Genomic DNA, 27,183 nt, shown 5'->3' on the forward strand with positions numbered 1-27,183 from the left:
ACAGAGTTCAAAAGAGAAAAGAGAGAGCTGCTTGTGTGATCAACTGTTCTATAGAGTTTTAGTTGAACAATGCGGAATGTATTGCCGGAAACCATTACGGAAAATATTATCCTGCTGTTGTTTGAATTCTCTACAGAACCGGGATGATGCTCTGGTTCGCAGTGCACTGTCACTGTCATTAATGTGGGGGTGACAATGTACTGTGCGGCTGGCTCCGCTACAAATTCGTCAGTGATCGGATTCTAGAGTTGTTCGTTTATTTATTTACATTAATTGAAATGTGGAAATTAACAAATTAACATAAACGCGTGCGTTTGAAAGGAAAATATGGAATTTAAAATTGAAAAGCAAAAAATAAAAGTGGTATCATCTTAGTCGATCGATAGAATATCTGTGGAATTAGAATTAGGAGGTAAGAAAGAAACAAAACTCATTGTCAAAGGAGTTTTTAGTAATTCTCCACTTTCAATAACTATTCTAATACTTACAGACCATACAAACTATTAATAAATATCCCTTTTTTCTAATGCAATCAAAACTTAATTTTGGTACCGTCCTAAAGAAGTTTTTTCATAAAGATCATTGTTTTGCCTCAAGTTGTACTTGTCATTGGAGGTTATCTCGTGTGAGTTGCACGATTAGTGGGATTCCAATACTTTTGTGTTTAATTAATGATATTTTGAATATTACATTCTTCGTAGAAAGATACGTACTATAGCTGCCTGTCTCTTCTTTTCAGGACAAGAACTGCAGCCAAAGGATGTGAAGTTGTGTGAGTGTGTGTCTGTGTTCGTCCCAAATGCAGTGAAATGTTAGTGCCATCTCTGAAAGTGGAAGCTGTTTGCTGGTGGAAGTATTCCTGACAGCGACAGAAAAAGGTAGGAATTTAAAATTTTTATAGTGTTAGATGTGAATGAGAGTCACCATGCAATTGATGAAAATAATCCTTATCAAAGAAATAATTTATATTCAAAATTAATTGAATAAATATTACAACAGTGAGTTAATTTGAAAAAAACCACTTTTGATATTTCTGGGATGATAGAAAATGTGTTAATATACAAAAATAAATGGATTTTATTTTCAAGAGGGATGTTTTTTTGGATTTTTTAAATTAAATTGGAAGTACTTTTTAGTAGGGGTGGAAAAAACCACTAAGATTTAAATTGGGAATTTGAAATGGGTAGCAAGGTTGAGTGATATCTAATTTGAAAGGTTTTTTGGGAAAAATGATAATTGTTAAATAAGAATAAAGTGAATTATTTTTAAAGTTTGATATTTATAGAAGCTTTTACTTGAATTCTTTGCATTTAGTTATAATTTTTCCAGGTAAGTTCACTTAAGGCTTGTTGTGAATTATTATATAGATGTCACATTTAATTTATTTTTTTACTTTTTTGTAGTAAGACTTTAAAAGTGAGTAGAATAATTACTTTTAAGAACCTTTCATGCCAATATAGGTTCATAAACGTTTTGTTTTAAAGATATTGGGTGTGGAAAATGTTAGAAGAAATTTTAATTATTTTTCTTAACTTTCTTAAAATAAATTTACCTATGAAATATTAACGTTTTATCGTAATTATTATTTGAGTGTTATGGATCAGGAATATGTAGTAATTTAAGATAGAAAATAGACTACATATTATTTTTAAGGAGATTCCGTAGGTATTAATATTTAATTTTTTAGATGATTTTAATATGTATATAAGATAAGAACACATAGTGCAAAGGTACTAATGATTTTTATCACGATACAGGAGTTATGTATATAAAATAGAATTGTAAATTTAGAATTGCTTAATGCACATGTTATGTGAAATAATTGCGTTAAGACAATGGGTATTCATAGCAGAACCAATTAGGATTAAATGGTGGATGCGAGAGAAGAGATTTTTATGTGTGGCGCCATCTGGGAGTCTGCGTTGTAAGTTTCTTCTTTTTGTGGTTTTGCAGATTTCTTTTTGGTGTGTTTTTGCAGATTTCTTCTTCGTGTAAACTTGTAGATTTCTTGTTTGTGGTAATTTTCTGCACATCGTGCATGACAATAATGACATTTTTTTATAATTGTACTGTAAGAGTTTTTCGTTTGTTTATTTATATCGAAATGTGGAAATTAACAAATTAACTTAAAAGCGTGCGTTTGAAAAGAAAATATGGAATTTAAAATTGAAAAGCACAACAATAAAAGTGGTGTCATCTTAGTCGATCCATAGAATATCCGTGGAATTAGAAATTAAGAGGTAAGAAAGAGAAGAAACTAATTGTCAAAGGAGTTTTTAGTAATTGTCAACTTTCAATAACTATTGTAGTATTCGCAGATTAGATAAATTTGACTTTTTTCTAACGCAAGGAAAACTTATTTTGGGTACCGCCTTAAAGCAGCTTTTTGATAAAGATCATACTGTTATGATTCAACTTGTACTTGTAATTTGAGGTTGTCTAGTGTTGAGTTGCAAGATTGGTGAGATCCCAATATTCTTGTGTTTAACTAATGCTATTGAATATTATATTCTTCGTGTAAAACGTATGTACTATAGTTGCCTCTCTTTTCTTTTCAGGACAAGAACCGCAGCAAAAGGATGTGAAATTGTGTGTGATTGTGTGTGCGTGTGTGTGTCCACTCGGAATGCAGTGAAATGATTGTGTCATCTCAGAAAGTGGAAACTGTTTGCTGGTGGAAGTATTGCTGATGGCGACAGAAAAAGGTAGGAATTTAAAATTTTTATGGTGTTAGATTTGAAGGAGAGTTACTATGCAACGAAAGAAAATAATTGTTATCAAAGAAGTAATTTATATCGAAAAGAATTGAACGAGTATTACAACAGTGTATTAATTTGGAAACGAACCACTTGATATTTCTGGGATTATAGAAAAGGTGTTTATATACAAAAATAAGAGAATTTTATTTCCAAGGGGGACTTTCTTTTGGGGTTTGGTATTAAATTGCAAATACTTTCTTGTAGGGATGGGAACAATCACTAAGATTTTAAATAGGTTGAGTGATATCTAATTTTTTTATTTATTTTTTTTCGTTTTATTGAAAGGTTTTGGGAAAAATGATGTTTAAACCGTAAAGAAACTTCGTTACTAAATGTTTTGGGAAAAATGATGTTTCCTTATTAAAGGTATTCAAGAAAAATTGTTTATTAAGATGTTAATTATTCCAAAGGGCCTTTATTATTTGTTGAATAAGAATAAAGTGAATTGTTTTTAAACTTTGATATTTATGGAAGCTTTTACTTGAATTTGTTTGCAAGTAGTTGTAATTTTTGCAGGTAAGTTTGCTTAAGGTTTTTGTGATTTATCATACAGCTTTTACTTCGATTTGTTCTTTTGCTTTTTTGTAGCAGGACTTTAAGAGTGCATAGAATAATTACTTGGAAGAACATTTCATACCAACATAGGCCGTAAACGTTTGGTTTTGAAGATATCGGGTGTGGAAAATTTTAGAACAATGAGGTTATTTTCATAACGTTCTTAAATTAAAATTACCTATGTACTATTAACGTTTTGTTACAAAAGAGTGGGCCACTGTATTTAGTATTTCATGTTGTGTTTTATTATTGCAAGTTCTAAAATTGAAGGAATTCTAACCTAGATGAAGATTCGCGGTTTTTTTGCGACGTTGCCAGTTCCTCCCTTTTCTCCCAAAACGAAAATGAATGATTTAATTTTCATTTTATCTTTGAATTTGACGGTTAAATAACACATTTAACAAATTGATTGCTCAGGGAAATTAATTATCATCCTATTTTAAATAGGAAAAACCATCCCCGAGGTGTTTCGGGCAGTAAACGTGTTAAAAAACACCTAAGAAACCGAAGATTTATTACTATTAGGTCATGAGTATTTGCATTTATTCGATTTAAATGGTTGTTTTAATAATTATTATGAAAATTTGGAAACAAAAACACGTGTAGTAAAGGATACCGAGGAAGGAATAGTAATAATTGATACATGATGGATTTATTAGTGGTTTTTTAACACATGACTGCCCGAAACAACTCGGGGGTGATTTTGTCTATTTGAGATATGATGATGAATGAATTCCCGGAATGGAATTTGTCGAATGTGCTATTTCACCGTGAATTTGGGGAAGGTGTGAAAATGATAATTTTTGAGAGAAAGGGGAATGGGGGATATTTTTGCAGAGAAAATGGGGATTTTCATCCGGGTTAGAATTTCTTAAAATTTTAGGATTTCTTGCACAAGCCGGCAACACTGTACGGCACCGGGCCCAAAGAGGGCCCGGACAAAGTGACGGACGCAACGCAAAGTTACGTGGAGGCGATTGGCCTCCAGGTAACTTGGCGAGGAGTCGGCCAGTTTGGCCGACCCCTCTTTGGGGGTCTTCAACCTCGTTTTTCGGATTCGGCAGAACGACAACGTCGACATATCGGAGTCATCCCCTTAGAGAGCGGGGGAACGCGGGAATTATTCATGGGGCCAGCATGAATAAGGCCTTTGTTCCCGGCGCTCTCCGAAAAGATGGCGGCGACATGCGCCGCTGCCGTTAACTGGTCTCGAATCCCGAGTAGATGAAGACGATGGGAATCGTCAAAAGCGCGAATGTCTATACACTTAATTTTCTGGAAGCGGTAGGGTTTTCGCGTGGCTCCATCTTTTAGTTGTCGGAAAAGGAAGTTAAAATTGTAAAAGACGAGAATGAGATAACCTCGTGGATTGTCAAGAGTGTCTGGAAAAAGTAAATGAAGATGTAAAATTTTGGAAGTTAATTATTAAAAAATAAAAGAATTGATTATCTACTGGATTCAAGATTAGAAGATTGCGATCCACAAATTTACAAAGTAAGAAGAAAGTAAAGAAATACTGGATTTTTCCATAAAATTTACTCTAACAGTGGAATTTGAAATGGTACCGTGGATGGGGAAATATTACAACAAAGAGGTAAATTAAAGATCTAAAAGCATACATTTCCAGGAAGCAAACGGAGGGACGTATTAAAAAAGGGAACACAGAAAGAATGGGTCTGGAACAAGTACCTTTTTGGTTAGGTTTACGAGTACGAGATTAGTAGTGAGGATTTTCAAGAGAAAACCTAAAAGGATGGACCGAACGTTTAACCTACACATTAGGAAGAAAGAAGGTCGGTTGCTCCTCAGATTTGATATAAATAAGATTAAACCATTAAGATTATAGAGGATTTCCTCGACAGATCAACAATGACCAAGGAGCCAGAGGTAGACACACTTAACTTTATCCAAAATTTGTAAGGAAAGTTGGATTATTGCTCGTATCCATCGATAGGAAAGACACATTTTTGAGTGGAGGACCGAAAAGAATCTAGGTTAAGAGCAAAAAGATACCAAGGTAGTACATTGTAGCTTTATCGAAGAATAGTGCTTTATTTATTTCTTCTTAGCGAAAAGGATATGATTTATAAGGGAAGGAAAGAGGGTGGTTACTTGGATACATGGAATTTTGAAAGACAAAAATAGGAAATTACAAGAACAGCAAAAGTGAAAATGATCGAATAAGCTGACTGGGGCCGAGTAAAGGGAAAAAGAAAGGCAGCCAAAGTATTTTTTCACAAGGAAGGAGATATCGAGATTTGGAGGATTGCAAGTAAGTGGATTATTAGGAGAATGCTTTTTGTCTTAAGAGGAATAGGAATTTCTTAGTTATTTTGATGCATCAGAAGGACATTTGATTAATTTAAAAGGAATTGTGTGAAAAATTGTTCCATAACTTATGGATTATTTTGGAATTGAATATTTGAGAAAATAGAGTATTTAATTGGAGCACCGTACTACCGGAAAGGGTAATTTTATTTTGAATTTGTATGTGAGTATAGTAGGTAGGGTGTTTTATGGATATTTGGAAAATTCACCATTATAAGTATTATTTGTCTTATTGGAAATAATTTATTTAAAAGGTAAGAGACAACAGAAGGTATTACACATTGAAGATTAAAATTGATTTATGTAGAAATGGTGAAAATATATTGTTACATTAGTAGATATTGTAGGAAATTAAATTGTGATTATTATTTAAGTGTTATAGGTAAGGAGGATGTAGTAATTTAAGATAGAAAATTAACTGTGTATATTATTTTTTAAGGAGAAAAATTAGATAGATTTCTGTAAGTATTGATATTTAATTTTTTAGAAGATTTTAATATTTATATAAGGTAAGAAGAAATGGTGTAAAGGTACTAATGATTTTTGTCACAATATAGGAATTATGTGCATAAAATAGAATTGTAGATGTATATGTTATGTGAAGTAATTCTGTGAAAATATTAGGTAGGGATATAGTACAGGATTTCTTAGGGTATTTTTCTTTTGAGGGAGTGGATAAAAGATACGGAGGGGAGGTAGATGGAAAAATGTACGAGAAACATGCATATAGAATGTAAAACTTTAAAGAAACTGGGTAGGATAGCAATTAGGAGTAAACGGTGGATGCGAAAGAAGATGAGAGATTTAAACAGAAGAATAGGACTTTATTTATTATATGGAAGGATAATATAAAGACATGTAAGAAGAATGGGAGGGAATGCAAATAGCTGCATAAAAGAATGGAGAAATTTGTTAGTAGATTATTTGTTAACAGCAAAGATTATTCCTCCTGGATTTCGAGAATAAGACTAAGAAAGAACATTTATTTCAGAAGGAACAAATGAGCATGCATATTAAAATTAACGATATTAATAAAGGTATTAGGTAACTTATGGAAAACTTGTTTAGAACGATAGAATAAGGGAAGTTATATTATTTTTTTAATTATATTTTATTAGTGTTAGTATGTAGTCATTGTCAACTAGGAGCTTCCTAAAATTGTAGAGGAACTTTAGGGCTTAGAAAAGCCATTGGGGCGATTTTTCTCGGAAGATCTTTGAAAAAACACTGGTTTTTAAGGATAACTTGGGGATTCTGGGACAAAATGGTGAACGAGATATATTCACTGGAACCGTGAAGTTAGGAAAAGTAATTACAGGAAAAAACCGAAATTGTGAGGTCTAAGTGGAATTAGGGACGACGAATTTGGAAGGTTTAGCGATTTGGTGTTTTTGGAAATTTCTAAGCAGCTCAGGAAGGGCCGAAAAAAGACTTGGAAGAAAAAGCATTGGACAAGTCAAGTGAGAAGTAGAGATTGCACGGGGGTACAGTATTCATTGGAGAAGATAAAAGAGAGAAGGTGGAAAACAAGATTGGTTTATTTTGAGGAGGGTTTGAACAAGTGGAATTGTGTGTAAAATAAAGGGATGAATTTGGACGATATGGCAAATGAGGTCTTCTTAAGAAAATATTAAAAGGAAGATGGATTATAGAACGTCATAGATTTGAAAGATTTTGAAAGAAATTATTTTAATTCTTTCTAAATTAACATTATGTATGATAATTTTTTATAGTGTTGTTTACGTATAAGTAGGATATTTATTAGTTTTTAACTTTTGTAATTGTAAACTAACGCAAAAGAGATAATAAGAGGGACAGAGGAGGGTAGGCTGACGTAGCCTTTTTAAGATAATAGGATGCTCCACATAATTTACACAGAAGTGGGCCAAGTGTGCAAATTATTGGGATAACATTAAACTGGCACCAACAGGTACTATCACGGTTCTAAAGGATTTATTAGAACTGGGAATTTGCTAGTCTGCTTTTTCGTGTTTTTACTACATTTTATGATTGATTAATATTTTATACTTTGTTTCCTACAGTAGTAGATTCTTTAAGTAGTCTACACACTGTGCTGGTGAGATATAATTTGTATTATTTCAGAATTTTATTAGTGTTTTAGCCTTTTGTGAGATAGAAAAGTAGGACGTATGTTCTATTTTAATTATACAGGGTATAGGGAAATAACTTTGTGAAATTTAATCGAAGATCGAGAACATTATTTGGAACGAAGAGTTCTTTTGAACAGGAAAGAGAAACGTTTGTAAATTGACGAATTTTTATTTAGAATTAGAAAATTAGAATGGCTAACCCGAACTAACCAGGATTAGAATGGGAAGTACGAAGGTAGCAAAGTTATTTCCCTAACACTGTATATTATATTTACGGCGGGTGCGTGTAATCCTCGGCGGCGAGTTGGGATTGACGAAGCTAGAAACGTAACGTTGCTTTCGTATTTAATGAGAAAGTAAAGCAAATGGGGAAATTACCGTGATATTTGAGGAGATTTAATTTTTGGACGTCGTCGTAAAGAAGGGAACTATTAAACTGAGTCATTTAAAATGGCCATTCGAAGTTGAATCATTGGTAGAGTCAGCTGTGGAATTTTACACGAGAGAAATAGAAGATGAAAAGTAGGTCGCAGCGGGATCGTACGAATTTGAACGACAGGGTAGAGTGAGGTTATATTGCTTTATTTATTACTACTTTTAACTTTGAAGATTTCGATTAAACATTTAAGCAATTTTTTAAGAAAAGAGGTCGAATTGTTTAAAGAATGAACAATAATTGTCGAAAATGTCGTCCATTCACTTGAACGTACAAGTTTACCAGAACTTTGATACTTTTGAAGACAGTGTCGAAATTTCTGTGGTGATAATTGGTCACTGCCCAAATTCGTGCTTTGAGACTTTGATTACGTGTACTTACGGTGTAAAAGTGTTATTTTATAAAACTGGGAACAAGAAGCAACCCAGAGGTGTGATGTGCGGGGGCCAAGGTGGGTAGATATGCTTAGTGCACCAACTTATTAAACGATCGATTGACTTCTCGAAGGTAAACTAAGGTTATAAGAGCTGTGGTTATATTATGTTGAACATAACCGTGTGGTAATTTGTCTAAAATGTAAAGCAACTTTTTGATAAAGATGTGATTGTTTTGAGTTAATCGGTACTTGTACTCTGGGGTTATTTAATGTGAGTTGCAAAGATTCCAACGTTCTGGTGTTTAAGTAATGGTATTGAATATTATATTCTTCGTGGAAACCTATGTACTATAGCTGCCTCTCTTTTCTTTCCAGGACAAGAACTGCAGCCAAAGGATGTGAAATAGTGTGTGTGTGTGTGTGTGTGTCTGTGTTCGTCCTAAATGCAGTGAAATGATCGTGCCATTTCCGAAAGTGGAAGCTGTTTGCTGGTGGAAGTATAGCTGACGGCGACAGAAAAAGGTAGGAATTTAAAATTTTTATGCTGCTAGATTTGAGGGAGTGTTACTATGCAAAGGAAGAATATAATTGTTATCAAAGAAACAATTTATATTGAAAACGAATCGAAAGAGTATTAAAACAGTGAGTTAATTTGAGAACGAATCACATTTGATATTTCTGGGATTATAGAAAAAGTGTAAATATACAAAAATAAGGGGATTTTATTTTCAAGGGGGACATTCTTTTGGAGTTTTTTTATTAAATTGCAAGTACTTTCTAGTACGAAGGGAAAGAACCACTAAGAATAAAATTGGGAATTGTAAATAGGTAGCAAGATTGAGTGATACCTTATTTGAAAGGTTTTTTAAAAATTTTTTTGGTTTTCTGGAAAGGTTTTGGGAAAATTGAAGTTTAAGCCGTAAAGAAGTTTCGTTAAGAAAGGTTTTTGGGAAAAATGATGTTTAAACCTTAAAGAATCTTCGTTACTAAATGTTTTGGGAAAAAGGATGTTTCCTTATTAAAGGTATCAAAGAAAAATTGTTTATTAAGAGGTTAATTATTCCAAAGGGTCTTTATTATTTGTCGAATAAGAATAAAGTGAATTGTTTTTAAAGTTTGATATTTATCGAAGCTTTTACTTGAATTTGTTTGCAAGTAGTTGTAATTTTTGCAGGTAAGTTTGCTTAAGGTTTTTGTGATTTATGATACAGCTTTTACCTCGATTTGTTCTTTTGCTTTTTTGTAGCAGGACTTTAAGAGTGCATAGAATAATTACTTGGAAGAACATTTCATACCAACATAGGCTCGTAAACGTTTGGTTTTGAAGATATCGGGTGTGGAAAATTTTAGAACAATGAGGTTATTTTCATAACGTTCATAAATTAAAATTACCTATGTACTATTAACGTTTTGTTACAAAAAGGTGGGCCAGTGTATTTAGTATTTCATGGTGTGTTTTATTATTGCAAGTTCTAAAATTGAAGGAATTCTAACCTAGATGAAGATTCGCGGTTTTTTTTGCAACGTTGCCAGTTCCTCCCTTTTCTCCGAAAACGAAAATGGATTATTTAATTTTCATTTTATCTTTGAATTTGACGGTTAAATAACACATTTAACAAATTGATTGCTCAGGGAAATTAATTATCATCCTATTTTAAATAGGAAAAACCATCCCCGAGGTGTTTCGGGCAGTAAACGTATTAAAAAACACCTAAGAAACCGAAGATGTATCAATTATTACTATTAGGTCATGAGTATTTGCATTTATTCGATTTAAATGGTTGTTTTAATAATTATTATGAAAATTTGGAAACAAAAACACGTGTAGTAAAGGATACAGAGGAAGGAATGGTAATAATTCATACATGATTGATTTATTAGTGGTTTTTTTAACACATTTACGGCCCGAAACACTTCTGGGGCGGTTTTGTCTAATTGAGATATGATCGAATGTGCTATTTCACCGTGAACTTGGGGAAGGTGTGAAAGTGATTTTGAGAGAAAAAGGGGGAATTGGAAATTTTTGCAGGGGAAACTGGGGATTTTGATCCGGGTTAGAATTTCTTAAAATTTTAGGATTTCTTGCACAAGCCGGCAACACTGTACGGCACCGGGCCCAAAGAGGGCCCGGACAAAGTGACGGACGCGACGCAAAGTTACGTGGAGGCGATTGGCCTCCAGGTAACTTGGCGAGGAGTCGGCCAGTTTGGCCGACCCCTCTTTGGGGGTCTTCAACCTCGTTTTTCGGATTCGGCAGAACGACAACGTCGACATATCGGAGTCATCCCCTTAGAGAGCGGGGGAACGCGGGAATTATTCATGGGGCCAGCATGAATAAGGCCTTTGTTCCCGGCGCTCTCCGAAAAGATGGCGGCGACATGCGCCGCTGCCGTTAACTGGTCTCGAATCCCGAGTAGAAGAAGACGAAGGGGGTCGTGAAAATCGCGAATGTCTATACGCTGGTTTCTTTGGAAGCGGTGGGTTTTTCGCGTGGCGCCATCTTTTAAGGGTTCGGAAAGGTAGTTAAAACGGTAAAAGACGAGAATGGGATAACCTCTCGGATCGTCACGAGTATTCCGAAAAAGTAAATAAAGATGTAAAATTTTGGACGTTAATTATTAAATAATAAGAAAATTGATTATCTGCGGGATTCAAGATCAGAAGATTGGGATCCAGAAATTTCCAGAGTGAGAAAAAGTAAAGAAATACTGGATTTTTGGATAATATTTACTCTAACAACGGAATTGGAAATGGTACCGTGGATGGGGAAATATTACAACAAAGAGGTAAATTAAGGACCTAAAAGCATACATTTCCAGAAAGCAAACAGAGGGAGTTATTAAAAAACAGAACACAGAAAGAAATGGTCTGGAACAAGTACCTTTTTGGTTAGGTTTACGAGCAGGAGATTAGTAGTGAGGGTCCTCAAAGGAAAACCTAAGAGGATGGACCGAAAGTTTAATCTAGATACTAGGAAGAAAGAAGGTGGGTTGCTCCACAGATTTGATAAAAATAAGATACACCATTAAGATTATAGTGGATTTCCTCGACAGATCAACAATGACCAAGGGTCCAGAGGTAGACACAATTAACTTTATCCAAAATTCGTAGGGAAACTTGGATTATTGCCCATATTCATCGATAGGAAAGACACATTTTTGAGTGGAGGATCGAAAAGAATCTAGGTTAAGAGCAAAAAGATACCAAGGTAGTACATTGTAGCTTTATCGAAGAATAGTGCTTTATTTATTTCTTCTTAGCGAAAAGGATATGATTTATAAGGGAAGGAAAGAGGGTCGTGACTTGGATACATGGAAATTTGAAAGACAAAAATTGGAAATTACAAGAACAGCAAAAGTGAAAATGATCGAACAAGCTGACTGGGGCCGAGCAAAGGGAAAAAAGAAAGGCAGCCAAAGTATTTTTTCACAAGGAAGGAGATATCAAGATTTGGAGGATTGCAAGTAAGTGGATTATTAGGAGAAAGCTTTTTGTCTTAAGAGGAATAGGAATTTCCTAGTTATTTTGATGCATCAGAAGGACATTGATTAATTTAAAAGGAATTGTGTGAAAAATTGTACCATAACTTATGGATTATTTTGGAATTGAATATTTGAGAAAGTAGAGTATTTAATTGGAGCACCGTACTACTGTAAAGGGTAATTTTATTTTGAATTTGTATGTCAGTATAGTAGGTAGGGTGCTTCATGGATATTTGGAAAATTCGCCATTATAAGTATTATTTGACTTAATTTGTTTAAAAGGTGAGATAACAGGTGTTATTATAAATTGAAAATTAGAATTTATTTGTATACACATAGTGAAAGTATATTATTTTTGAATTAGTAAATATTGTAGGAATTGTGAATTACATTATGATTATTATTTAAGTGTTAAGGATAGAAAGTAAACTGGATATATTATTTTTTATAGGAAAAAACTAGGTACATTTTTGTAAGTGTTGATATTTAATTTTTTAGATGATTTGAATATTTATATAAGATAGGAAATGATAGTGGTAAGGTACTAATAATTTTTGTGAGCATATAGAAATTATGTGTATAAACTCGAATTGTAAATTTGAAATTGTAGATGTATATGCTAAGTGAAGTAATTGTATTAAAATATTAGGTATTCATAGTAAGTAAAGGTAGGGAAATAGTACTGGATTTCTTAGGGTATTTTTCTTTTGAGGGAGTGGAAAAATGTACGAGAAACATGCATACAGAACGTAAAACTTCAAAGAAACTGGATAGGATAGCAATTAGGTGTGTAGGGTGGATGCGAAAGAAGAGTAGGGATTTAAACATAAGAATAGGACTTTATTTATTATATGGAAGGATAATACGAGCATTTGTAAGAAAAATGGGAATGAATGAGAAAGAATGTATATTAGAAAAGTAGAATTTGCCAGTAGGTCATTTATGTATTTATAGTTCATAAGAAAGTAAAGATTGTTACTTTTGAATTTTAACAGTAAAGGTGAGGAAGAACTTATGTATATTTGAGAGGTAAATAAGAGGAGCTTTTAGAAGGAACAAATGAACACGTACATTAAAATTAGAGATAATTTATGGAAAACCTATTTGGAATGATAGAATAAGGGAAGTTATTACTTTATTATATTTTATTAGTATTAGTAAGTAGTGATTGTGAACTAGGAGCTTCTTAAAATTCCAGAAGAGCTTTTGCAGGAGCTAGAAAAGCTATTTTGGCAATTTTTCCTGGAAGATCTTTGGAAAAACACTGTTTTTTCAGGATAACTTGGGGATTCTTGGACAAAATGGTGAACAGGATTTATTGATTGAAATTGTGGAGTCAGGAAAATTAACTATGGGAAAAAACCGAGATTGTGGGGTCCTAGAAGGGGTCTAACTGGAACTAGGGATGATTAATTTAGAAGATTTAGGGATTCGGTGCTTTTAAAAATTTGTAAGAAGTTCAGGAAGGAAGGGAACTGGTCAGTGGAGATAAGATTTTTTCCTGAAAGAGGAGAACTGGAAAAAGACTTGGAGGAAAAAAGCATTAGGCAAGTGAAGCGAGAAGTAGAGATTGGAGTAGTCATTGTATAAGAGATAAGAGAAAAGACAAATAACAAGATTGGTTTATTTCGAGGAGAGTGAGGAAAGAGGTCTTCTTAAGAAGACATTAAGAGGAAGATGGATTATAGAACATTAGAGATTTTAAGGATTTTTAAAGAAATGGTCTTAATTATTTCTAAATTAGAATACTATTTAGGGATAAGTAGGATATTTATTAGTTTTTAACTTTTGTAATTGTAAACTAAGGTAAAAGAGATAATAGGATGCTCCACATAATTTGCACACAAGTGGGCCAAGTTTGCAAATTATTGGGGTAACATTAAACTGGCACTAGCAGGTATTTTCACGGTTCTAAAGGGTTTATTAGAACTGGGAAAGTTGCGACGGTAGAGACAAAAACAGGTGGCGAATTTGCTAGTTTGTGTTTCTATGCTTTTTCTATATATTTGCTTTTGAAGAAACACGGAAAAGTATTTTATATTTGTGCGTTTTACACATCATTTTTAAATGGAAGAATTTTTTCACGAGTGCTTTGGTGTTTCGTTAGAGAGATCATTATTTGTCATTTTATTTTAATTATACATCGTGTTGGGGAAATAACTTCGGAATAGGAAAGAGGAAGAAGATTCGTAAACGTAACTATTTTGATTTCTTTGGAAAAAGAGAGACACATTTGAAGAATTGGCAATGTGTCTTTTAGTTTGTTTCATTTGGATACTTGTTTAGAAAAGGAGAAATCAAAGTAGGAAAGTTATTTCCCTAACACTCCGTACAATTAGGATAAGTGGGTGTCATCGTTAGTTACTTGTGAAGGACGACGAAATTAATATTAAATTGCAACATTGCTTTTATAAGCAAGGAGACGAGGAAGTAACGAAAAGAAAGAGGACGGGATGATTCCCGCGCATTTTCGGAAGTTATCGTACCGAGGGAACCATCAGAACCGACATCTGCACCGAAAATTGACGTTCGAAGTTTGCACGAGAGAAACGGAAGACGAAAAGTAGGTCGCGAGGAACGCATCGCGTAGCTCGACCATTTTCTGTCAAAAAGAACTTTTTGACAGAGCGGAGAGAGGTTACGTCGCCATATTTACTTTGTATTTCGAAGACGTTAAGGCGTATGACTAATTTTTAACAAAATTAGTCTAATCGTTCGACAAATGAACAATAATTGTAGAAAATGTCGTCCATTCACTTGAACGTACAAATTTACCAGAACTCCGATACTTTCGAAGACATCGCGGAGAACCGGTGGGGTGGTAACTGCACACTGCTCAAATTCGTCCTTTGAGACTTTGATTAGGTGTGCTTACGGTGTAAAAGTGTTATTTTATAAAACTGGGAACAAGAAGCAACCCAGGGGTGTCAGGTGGGTAAATATGTTCGGTACAGGAACTTATTAAAGGAATGACTACATTCTCGAAGACAAACTAAGGTTATTCGAGCTGTGGATGAAGGAATTTGTCTAACAAATAAAGCAGCTTTTTGATAAAGATGTGATAGTTTTGAGTCAACCGGTACTCATATTCTGAGGTCATGTAGTGAGATTTGCCACGATGAAATGTAAAGATTTCAAAGTTCTCATGTTTAAGGATATTGAATATTAAATTCTTCGTGGAAAGTATGTGCTAAAGTAGCCTCTCTTTTCCTTTCAGGACAAGAACTGCAGCCAAAGGATGTGAAATTGTGTGTGTGTGTGTCTACCTCGAATGCAGCGATAAAGATGGTGTGATCTGGGAAAGTGCAAGGTGTCCAGTAAAGAAAGTTTTCCGAAGGCAACAGAAAAGGTAGGAATTTAAAATTTTTATTGTGTCAGATTTGAGGGTTAAGCAGTTGAAGAAAATAATATTGAAAAGAATTGGAAAGAGTATTCTAACAGGGTGTTAATTTGAAAACGAACCATCTCTGATATTTCTAGGGTTATAGGAAAAGTGTAAATATACAAAAATAAGTGGATTTTATTTTCAAGGGGGATTTTGTTTTGGGGTTTTGTATTAAATTGCAAGTACTTTTTGGTAGGGGTGGGAAGAATCACTAAGATTTTAAATAGGTGAAGTGATACCTAATTTTTTAAAGAATTTTTTGTCTTTTTATTAAAAGTTTTGGGGAAAAATGATATTTAAACAGTAAAGAAGCTTCGTTACTAAATGTTTTAGGAAAATTGATGTTTAAACAGTAAAGAAGTTTCGTTAAGAAAGGTTTTTGGGAAAAATGATATCTAAAGAGTAAAGAAGCTTCGTTACTAAATGTTTTGGGAAAAAGATGTTTTCTTATTAAGGGTATCCAAGAAAAATTGTTTATTAAGATGTTAATTATTCCAAAGGGCCTTTATTATTTGTGGAATAAGAATAAAGTGAATTGTTTTTAAAGTTTGATATTTATCGAAGCTTTCACTCGAATTTGCTTGCATGCAGTTATAATTTTTGCAGGTAAGTTTGCTTAAGGTTTTTGTGATTTATGATACAGCTTTTACCTCGATTTGTTCTTTTGCTTTTTTGTAGCAGGACTTTAAGAGTACATAGAATAATTACTTGGAAGAACATTTCAAACCAACATAGGCTCGTAAACGTTTTGTTTTGAAGATATCGGGTGTGGAAAATTTTAGAACAATGAGGTTATTTTTATTTATAACGTTCTTAAATTAAAATGACCTATGTACTATTAAAGTTTTGTTACAAAAAAGTGGGCCACAGTATTTAGCTTAGTATTGCATGGATGTGTTTTTATTATTGCAAGTTCTAAAATTGAAGGAATTCTAACCTAGATGAGGATTCGCGGTTTTTTTTGCGACGTTGCCAGTTCCTCCCTTTTCTCCCAAAACGAAAATGAACGATTTAATTTTCATTTGATCTTTGAATTTCACGGTTAAATAGCACATTTAACAAATTCATTGCTCAGGGAAATTATTTATCATTCTATTTTAAATAGGAAAAACCATCCCCGATGTGTTTCGGGCAGTAAACGTGTTAAAAAACACCTAATAAACCGAAGATGTATCAATTGTTACTGTTGAGTCATGAATATTTGTATTTACTCGATTTAAATAGATCTTTTGACAATTATTATGAAAATTTCGAAACAGAAACACGTGTAGGAAAGGATACCGATGAAGGAACGGTAATAATTGATACATGATCGATTTATTAGTGGTTTTTTTAACACTTACTGCCCGAAACACCTCTGGGGTGGTTTTGTCTAATTGAGATATGATGATGAGTGAATTTCACCGTGAATTTGGGGATGGTTTAAAAAACATGATTGAGAGAAAAGGGGGGAATTGGGAACTGTTGGCAGAGGAAACTGGGGATTTTGATCCGGGTTAGAATTTCTTAAAATTTTAGGATTTCTTGCACAAGCCGGCAACACTGTACGACACCGGGCCCAAAGAGGGCCCGGCAAAGTGACAGACGCGACGCAAAGTTACGTGGAGGCGATTGGCCTCCAGGTAACCTGGCGAGGAGTCGGCCACTTTGGACCGACCCCTCTTTGGGGGTCTTCACCCTCGTTTTTCGGATTCGGCAGAACGACACCGTCGAGAACACATCGGAGCCATCCCCTAGAAAGCGGGGGAACGCGGGAATCTTTCATGGGGCCAGCATGAAAGATGCCTTAGTTCCCGGCACTTTCCGATAAGATGGCGGCGACATGCGTCGTTGCCGTTAACTGGTCTCGAATCCCGAGTAGATGAAGACGGTGGGAATCGGCAAAAGCGCGAATGTCTATACACTTGTTTCTTTGGAAGCGGTGGGTTTTTCGCGTGGCTCCATCTTTTAAGGGTTCGGAAAGGTAGTTAAAACGGTAAAAGACGAGAAAGGGATAACCTCTCGGATCGTCACGAGTATTCCGAAAAAGTAAATAAAGACGTAAAATTTTGGACGTTAATTTATTAAAAAATAAAAGAATCGATGATCTACGGGATTCGAGATGAGAAGATTGGGATCCAGAAATTTACAGAGTAAGAAAAAGTAAAGAAATACCGGAATTTTGGATAATATTTACTGGAACAGTGGAATTCGAAATGGAAACGTGGATCGGGAAATATTACAAAGAAAGAGGTAAATTAAAGACCTAAAAGCAAACATTTACAGGAAGCAAACGGAGGGGCTCACGGAAAAACAGAACACAGAAAGAAAGGGTCTGGAGCAAATACCTTTTAGGTTAGGTTTACGAGCACCAGATTAGTAGTGAGGTTCTTCAACAGAAAACCCAGCAGGAAGGATCGAACGTTTAACCTAAAAATTAGGAAGAAAGAAGGTGGGTTGCCCCACAGATTTGACATAAAAAGATGGAACCATTAAGATCATAGTGGATTCCCTCGACTGATCACCAATGAGGGAGGGGTCAGAGATATAGACAAGGAACTTTACCAAAAACTGGTATCGAAAGTTGGATTATTGCCCAAATTCAAGGATAGGAAGGATAGATTTTTCACCGGAGTAGTCGGATTCAAAAGAACTTAAGTTAAGGGCAAAAAGATAGCAAGGTAGTACTTTGTAGTTTTATCGAAGGACAGTGGTTTATTTATTTCCTCTTAGCAAAAAGGATAAGATTTATAAGGGAAGGAAAGAGGAAGCTCACTGATATAGATTCTTGGAACTTTGGCAAGAGAGAAGTAGGAAATTACGAGAACAGCAAAAGTGAAAATGATCGAAGAAGCTGACTGGGGCCCAGGAAAGGGAAAAAGATAAGGGCCAAAGTATTTTTTCACAAGGAAGGAGATTTTGAGATTTGGAGGATTGCAAGTAAGTGGAACATTACGAGATTGCTTTTTTGTCTTAAGAAGAATAGGACTTTGCTAGTAGTTAATAAGTAATTTGTGGGTTTAGTTTTGAAAGTGAATTAAGAATTTTCTAGTTTCTAGTTATTTTGATGTATGAGAAGGATATTTGATAAATTTAAAAGGAAATGTGTGAAAAATTGTACCATAACTTATGGATTGTGGATGGACTTGTGGAATTGTAATTTGAGAAAGTAGAGTATTTAATTGGGGCACCATATTACTGTAAAGGGTGATTTTATAAGTTAGTACAGTAGATAGGGTGTTTGATTAATATTTGGAAGTGTAAGGTGAAAGATTCACCATTATAAGTATTATTTGAAATAATTGAGGATTAGATTTTATTTAGATACACATAGGGAAAGCATATTATTTTTAAATTAGTAGATATTGTAAGAATTGTGAATTACATTATGATTATTATTTAAGTGTTAAGGATAAAGATGTAGTAATTTAGGATAGAAAGTAAATTGGATGTATTATTTTTTATAGGAAAAACTAGGTACATGATTTGTAATTGTTTAGATGATTTGAATATTTATATCAGATAGGAAAGCATAGTGTAAAGGTACTGATGATTTTTGTGAAGGTACAGGAAATATGTATTTAAAAGAGAATTGTAAATTTGAAATTGTCGATGCATATGCTAGGTGAAGTAATTCTGTTAAGATATTAGGGGTATTCATAGTAAGTTGAAGTAGGGACATAGGATAGGACTTTTTAGGCAATTTTTCTTTTGAGGGAGGGGATGTAGGTGGAAAAATGTAACAGAAACATGCACATAGAATGTAAAACTGCAAAACTCGAGAGAAATTGGAAAAGATAGGAATTAGAAGTAAATGGTGGGTGCGAAAGAAGAGGAGGGATTTAAACATAAGAATAGGACTTTATTTATTATATGGAAGGATAACTTGAGCATATGTAAGAAAATAGGAAGGAATGTATATTGGAAAAGTAGAATTTGCCAGTAGGTCATTTATGTATTTATAGTTAATAAGAAAGTAAAGATTATTTCTTGTGAATTTTAAGGATAAGAGTAAGAAAGTACATGTATTTCAGAGGGAAGTAATTAGAGCTTTTAGAAGGAACATGTAAATTAAAATTAGTGATATTTATAAGGGTATTAGGTAACTTGTGAGAAACACGTTTGGAGGGATAGAATAAGGGAAGTTGCATTATTATATTTAATTAGTGTTAGTATGTAGTCATTAGATATGTGTCAACTAGGAGGTTCCTAAAATTGTAGAGGAACTTTAGGGCCTAGAAAAGCCATTTGAGGAATTTTTCCCGGAGGATATTTGGAAAAAAGTCTGTTTTTAAGCAATACTTGGGGATCCTTGGACAAAATGGTGAACGGAATTTATTCATGGAAATTGTGAGGTCTTAGAAGGGATGTAACCGGAATTAAGGAAGAAGAACTTGGGAGATTTAGCAAAGGGGAGAATTTGAAAGAGGCTTAGGAAGGGCCGGAACTGGTGAATGGAGATAAGATTTATTCTGAAAGATGAGGAAAAAGACTTGGAAGGAAAAAGCATTTCCAGCAGTGGACAAGTCAAGTGAGAAGTAGAGATTGGAGCACTGTGGTGCAGTATTCATTGGAGAAGAGAAGAGATAAGAAAAAAGGTGGAAAATAGGATTGGTTTATTTTGAGTATAGTGGGCAAAGTGATAAGATGAATTTAAACGATATAGCGAATAAGGTCTTCTTAAGACAGCATTGAAAGGAAGATGAATTTGAACGATTTTTAAAGAAATGGTCTTAATTGTTTTTAAATTAAGATATTGTGTATATACGATAATATTTTTATAGTGTTAATTATGTATAAGTAGGATATTTATGTAGACTGAAGGGGCCTTTTTAGGACGCCCCACATAATTTGCACACAAGTGGGCCAAGTGTGCAAATTATTGGGGTATTATTAAACTGGCACTACTAGTAGGTACTTTTACGGTTCTAAAGGATTTATTAGAACTGGGAAAGTTAAGAAAAAGAGAGGTAGGGAATTGTTCGTTTACTTTTCCAAATTTGTACTACATTTTATGATTGATTAGTATTTTATACTGCGTTTCCTATAGTAGTAGATTCTTTGTGTAGTTCACGTACTGTGTGGGTGAGATATAACTTGTATTATTTTAGAAATTTATTAGTGCTTTAGTCTTGTGTGAAATAGACTATTAGGACGTAGGTTCTAAGTGAATTGTACAGGGTATAGGGAAATAACTTTGTCAAATTTAACCGACGATCGAGAACATTATTTGGAACGAAGAGTTCTTTTGAACAGGAAAGAGAAACGTTTGTAAATTGAGGAATTATTATTTAGAATTAGAAAATTAGAACGGCTAACCGGAACTAACCACGATTAAAATAGGAAGTAGAAAAGTAGCAAAGTTATTTCCCCAACACTGTACATTTACTGTAGGTGTATAATTCTTGGCGGGTTTCGATTGACGAATTTTAGGTTAGCATTAGCAGTCAGCCGTGGTAATTTACACGAGAGAAATAGAAGATGAGAAGTAAGTCGCAATTCGATCATGCGATTTGGAATGACAGAGTAGAGTGAGGTTATATTAATTTATTTATTACTATTTTTAAGTTTGAAGATTTCGATTAAACTTTTAAGCAATTTTTTAAGAAAAGAGGTCTAATTGTTTAAAACATTGATAATAATTGTGGAAAACGCGGTCCACTCATTTGAAAGTTGAAGTTTACCAGAACTTTGATACTTTTGAAGACATTGTCGAGAACTTGTGTGGGGTGATAATTGCACACTGCCCCAATTCGTTCCTTGGGGCTTTGATTACGTGTGTCGATTGTCTCGGAAGTAATTTTTGAAAACTGGGGACAAGAAGTAACCCACTGGTGTAAATTGGAATTGGTCGAAGGATTCCACATAACATTCTCGAAGATGAACTGAGGTTATACGAGCCATGGCTCCATCACCTCGGACATAACCCCATCGTACTTTGTCAGGGTGTGGGGATGAAGGTATTTGTGGAACACGTAAAGGTGCCTTTGGAAGTATTTGAGGATTATTTGTATTTTAGATTTGCATAGTTTGAGAATTTGCACATTCCAAGCTATGAAAGTAGGTATTATGACTGAGGAGTGTTGGGAATGATGGATTCAGAAGATTATTATGTGTATTATGTGGTGTCTCATTGAACTAGGTGCAATGAATTGTCATTGTTTCAGATTCCGAAGGATGAAGTACTCGGAACACTTGCATTTGGTGATAGGTGCCAGGAGATAAGTCGAGGGGACAATGTCTTCAAGAAAGCATTGGAGGTTTCAAGCAGCTTAATTAATTTTGTGAGAAAACAGATGAAATGCATAGAGGAACTGAGAAAGGAAAAGGGAGAAATGGAAGGACCCAATGGTAGGTAAGTGATGAAAGTAAGAAGTAGTGATAGGTCGAGGGATTTGAGAAGAAGAGTATTTTGTGAGGAACGAAAAGTGAATTGTACTTTTTCCTCTAAATTTGAGAGTCGAGTAGATGTGTAATTGGTACTCGAGCAGTACAGTTTGTGATATTGTGTGGTTCTTTAGCATTGCTCATGACTCGTGTAACAAGAAATGGTGGATTCTTTTGAATTGTAAAAGGGGTTAAGGGATAAATAAATGGAAAGATTTGAAAGTACATTGAAGAGTACTAGTTTCTTAATGAATTTTTGAGAGAAACATATGAATTTAGTAAAAGTGCAAGGAAACTTTTCGTTCCTAGATAGGAAATGAGTGTGTTTTCGATTTAATGATTATGAAAAGTGTTATTTTTGATAAAAGATGAAATTTAAAATTGAGACAACTAATTTTCTATGGTTTATGTATTATTTAACTGATTTTTGATAACATTTCTGTTTGTATTCTACTAACTGGATATTATATTTATTAAATTTGTGACTCTTTTTGTATTACTTTTGATGACTCGAAAGAAGAGTACTTGTCGAGGTGATACATTGGAGTGGTGGTATATTTGGTAACTGTATATTATTTATTATTATTATTATTATTTAAGAAGCTTTTAGAACTAAAAGAAGGTTGTTTCTTCTGACTGCAACTAATAAAAGCAGAATTGAAGGATTTTGTGTGAGATTATTTCTAAACCTGTTACCCGATGAATAGGAAAGTGGTCTTTTGGGATTCGTGAGAGGATTGGGTTTACACTGTTTTTTTGATATTGTGGAAATGTAGTAACTTTTTATAGGTATTGTCTATATTTTTGGAAACATTCCCCGCAGTATTATGACTGATTTAGAGCTTGTATTTTGTATATTTAGTATTTACTGATTGGATATTATTGGTTTTTCTATGAATGAAGAAGAGATACATGGTCTGCATTATATGTATTATATTGAGAGATGAGTAAAGTGTGAATAAAGACATGTACTCTTATTTATTTATAATTAGAGGATATTTTAGATATTTAAAAAAAAGTGACACATTAGAGGGTGGTATATATTGATTATTAAATTGTATTGTGAGGGTCAGGATGCACTGTGGAAATTTGGGGATGTAGGGAAGATAGAGAAACTAAAGTAATTTGTATTTTTCTGATTTGACTGTTTTTTGAGAAATTGAATAACTTTGAATTTTGAAGTAAAGGGGAGATTATTCTTTGGGAAAGGCCAACAAGTGATTTAGATTTTTTGACTTAAAGTGTGTAGTAGATTTAGGGGGACATTTCCAGTGTGATTTTGCATTTTTTAGATTTTCACGGGTGTTAGTATTAATTTGTAATTATTTAGATAGAACTATTGAGATAATTTTTGTATTTCTTTATTGCTGAGATGATGTATTACTTTATTTATTTGTCTGATACTGCGGGGAAAGAGATTAGATGATTTGGAAAGTATTTTAAAAAAGGGACATTCTTGGGGAAATTAAGGATTCTACTAATAAAAGGGGATAGAAGGAGATGGGAGGATTAAGGGACATTATGGAGGGGAATTGGGGGTATTACTAATAAAGGGGGCTGAGGGATAAGGGACAGGAGTATTTGGATACTATAAAAAAAAGGATGAGGGACAGGAGTACGGGAACATTATAAAAAAAGGGATGAGGGAGAGGAGTATGAAAACATTATAAAAAGGAGATGAGGGATGGGAGTATTTGGATATTATAGAAGAGGGATAAGGGGCAGGAGTATGGGAACATTTTAGAAAAGGGATGAGGGATGGGAGGACACGGAATAAGGATGAAGGATAAGAGTGTACTAAAAGGGGATGGAAGGAATAGAGGATGAAAAGAAGGGATTAAGAAGGAGGATAAAGGGGGGACTAGAAAGGGATGAGAGATAAGGTGAGTATTAGAAAGGAGCAGAGAGGATTGGCAGGATAGGAGAAGAAGATGACGACGATGCTGAAGCAGAAAAGGGGGACTAGAGAGGATATAGATTTTAAGAAGGAGGGGGAATGGGGGCTTTTATGAGGGATGAAGGAAGGGGGGCATTAAAGGAAAGGGAAGGAAGGCTAGAAGGTGAGTATTTTAGAAGGGATGAAGGATAAGAGAGAGGGAGGGGGATTGAAGGCTTTTGGAAGGAAGGTGGGATTATAAAGGGGATGGAAAAGGATGGAGGAATGGGATAGGGATGAGAAGAGAGGGGACTAGGAAGGGAGCTAAGAAAGTGCGAGAGGGGAAAGGGGGAGTATAGGGATGAGGGAAAGGAGTATTTGAACTTTTACGGGGAAAGGGATGAAGGATAGGAATTTGTGAACATTAGGGAAAGGAGTATTGATATTACAGTGAGGGAAGAGAGTATTGATACAATCGGGGACGAACGATGAGGGACAGGAGTACTAGAACATTGGGGGAAAGAAGTATTGCTATTATTGGTGTGGGAAGAGAGTATTGATACAAAGGGGGACGAACGATGAGGGAGCGGAGTATTCCAACGGGGGGAGCAGAGGATGATGGATAGGAGTAAGCTAACTAGAGATTGAGAAAGGAAGGGATTAAGAAGTGAGCTGGGGGGACTAGGGATGAGGGACGGGAGTGTGTAGATATTATAAGAAGGGATGATGAATAGGGGACTAGTGAGAAGGGGATTATAGTGCTATAGCGGGGATAAGAGATGGGCTGGAAAGGGTGGAGGGGAGAGATTGGAAAGAAGGGATGTGAACTGATGGGGGATTAGGGAAGGAAGTATTGATATTACTAGAGAACTGGGGTGTAGTGGGAGGATATAGGGAAGGATTCGGAGATATTTCCAAGGGAACTCGCAAGCGGGGGATTGTAGGGATTAGAGAGAACTGATATTTGGGGAGATGAGAGAGTGAAGAGAACTAGGAAAGGGATGGATTAAGAGATACTAGAAGATGTGAGAGAGAGAGATACTGAAGGAACTATTATTGTAGGGATAGGAGACGGAGATGATTGAAGGAAGTAACTGAACTTTGATAGTAAGAGAGCTATTTGTGAAGGATTTAAAGGAGAGCTACTATGATTAACTTTGTGAGAAGACTATTTAGATGGGACTAGATGATTTACTGAGCATTGAGAGGATAGCTATGAAAGATATTTTAGGAAGAAGGGAACTAGATAAGGAATTTATAAGAACTGTAGAGAAGGAACTACTAGAAGAGACACTGATGGGATATTATTATGAGATTATATTCCTGACGGATAGGGAATTACTGAGAGACGGATGATTTAGGCATTAGGGGAGATGAGAAGCGGATGGATTATTAAAAGAACTGTGAGATTTATAGAGGATGGTGAAGTATTAGATAAATGAGAGAGAGATATGAATGTGTATTGATAGCTAGATAATGGATTATTAAGAGAACTATGAGGACATTGATATTTTACTAGATTAGAAGGATATATTGATGATTATCGAGAAGGATTATAGGTCTGATGATTATTTTATAAGAAGACTGTAGATATTACAGCGTGGGGAATGAGGAGAATAGAGAGATACTAGTATTGAATTTGAGAGAGATATTAGGCGATGGGGATAACTAATCTAACTTATGAGAACATAGGGAAAGATGAACGAACTATGGGAACGATAGATATTAGAGGAAAGTAACGGATGATATGGATATTATAAGTAATGTAGGATATTTGTGGAACTATTTGGATGTAGCCAGAGAGATGTATTGATTAGAAAGGATGTGATATTAGGAGAAGAGATGGGATTAGAAAGGAAGGATGGATATCAATGTATTTCTTTGGATTTGATGGAAAGGGGGGAAGTATCGAAACGTACAGAAGATATTATGAATGGATTAGATTGATATAGGATAGTGTGAAATTACTGGAATATAAGGAAGATATGAGATGGTGGAAATAAGTACTAGTATTGATGATTGAATCGGACATTTCGGACTTATTGAAATAGAAAGAAAACAAGGAGATCTGAACTAACTATCTAAAACAGTAACTTTTAGTGCTCTTAGGAATTAACAAGAAACTTGGGCAATTGTGTGACTTCTAGGATTATTGGAGAAATAGGAACTACATGATTAAATCACTACTTCGAAGGAATATACAGATACTTGAACATTTGTGTGATTTCTGGGACTTCTGAAGAAACTGCATTCAATTGGAACTACATAATTGAAATACCATTTCGAAGGAATTTACAAAAACTTGAGCTTTCTAGGATTCTGAAAAGAAACCCAATAAACCCTAACTAACCGATTATACAACTTTGGAAGATAACAGCTATTTTTGAGATTTCTAGGATTCTTGAGGAGTGTGAATCAACTGATTAAAGCAAAGTAATTATAGGAACTTGCATAATTTAATGAAAACATAGAAAACTGAACTAACCCCAACTAAAACAGTAAACTTAAAAGAAGATAGATTTAAACTATTTTTAGGAATTTATAGTGATTCAACATTATTTTAGGATTTTTGAGGAAAACAGCACTTTTTGAAACTTCTTAGGAATTTACGGAAACTACCTTTTAGACACTTTTCACGACTTTTCTATGATTCTCAAAGGAGATTGAATTAACTGACTAGAAGAAGACAAATTTCGACTATTTCTTGCAATTTTAGGATTCATAGTAACTTTGCTATTTTTCAGTATCTCTTCGTGATGACTTGACTTGTTGTGAAACGAGACATGATTAATCGACTAAAACAACACTTTTTGGGAATTTCATAGTAACTTGTAACTTTGAATATTTTATGTGTTTTCTAGGAATTTACAGAAACGTACAGGATTTGATTATTTAATTTATTTCTTTGTAATTTTAAGGGATTTATGATATTCCTTAGAAAAGACAAAATTGACTCGAAGTGAACAATTTAAAGGATGGATGGATTAAAGGATAATTTCTCGGGTTAGCTAGGATTTGATTATTTCTTCGTAACTCGATGATTTTCTAGGATTCTCAAAGGAAATTGAATTAACTGACTGAAACAGTACCACTAGAAATTTACAGGAACACACTTTTTGTACAATTTGAAGGAATTCTCAGGTTAGCTAGGATTTGCTTATTTTATTTCCGCGTGATTTTATAAGAACATAGGAATCGACTATTCTTGAGAAGAAGGGAGAAGAGACGAATTTGGAAGTTTTAAAAGAAAAGAAGGGAAACATAACTAACAACACTTTTCGAGTAACTTGATGATTTTCTAGGATTCTTCACACTTCTTATAAATTTGGAAGTATTGGGCTTTATAGGGATTTTACAGTATTTAGACATTTCTTATGATTCTTCATAATTGTAGTAACTTCTCACATTTAGGGATTTTATAGTAACTTTGTCATTTCTTGTACTTTTCATAGATTGTAACATTTTTCACACTTTGTCGATTTAGCTAGGATAAGACACTTTTTTCGATT

The 27,183-nt window shown here is 34.3% G+C and overlaps 1 protein-coding gene across 11 annotated transcripts; it reads left to right on the forward strand.

Moving 5' to 3' along the window:
• Positions 1 to 238: 238 nt before the first annotated feature.
• Positions 239 to 22,445, forward strand: LOC136415921 (uncharacterized). 11 transcript variants are annotated; one of them, XR_010752657.1, is made up of 9 exons: positions 239 to 412; positions 740 to 878; positions 2,559 to 2,705; positions 4,942 to 5,107; positions 5,161 to 5,331; positions 5,384 to 5,586; positions 8,941 to 9,087; positions 15,265 to 15,396; positions 21,579 to 22,445. XR_010752657.1 is itself a non-coding variant. In XM_066400833.1 (6 exons), exons 1-3 carry the CDS (start codon positions 11,929 to 11,931, stop codon positions 17,789 to 17,791), a joined length of 327 nt encoding a protein of 108 aa, XP_066256930.1. In that variant the 5' UTR covers positions 11,842 to 11,928; the 3' UTR covers positions 17,792 to 17,863; positions 17,916 to 18,092; positions 18,145 to 18,351; positions 21,579 to 22,445. The 11 variants fall into 11 exon arrangements, 3 of the variants coding, with proteins under 3 accessions (XP_066256930.1, XP_066256929.1, XP_066256931.1); XR_010752659.1 differs by having other exon boundaries at positions 5,177 to 5,331; XR_010752658.1 differs by lacking the exons at positions 239 to 412; positions 740 to 878 and adding an exon at positions 2,086 to 2,240.
• The last annotated feature ends 4,738 nt before the right edge of the window (positions 22,446 to 27,183 follow it).

The sequence above is a fragment of the Euwallacea similis genome, chromosome 21, assembly GCF_039881205.1.
Source record: "Euwallacea similis isolate ESF13 chromosome 21, ESF131.1, whole genome shotgun sequence".
In the NCBI taxonomy this organism is placed as follows: domain Eukaryota; kingdom Metazoa; phylum Arthropoda; class Insecta; order Coleoptera; family Curculionidae; genus Euwallacea; species Euwallacea similis.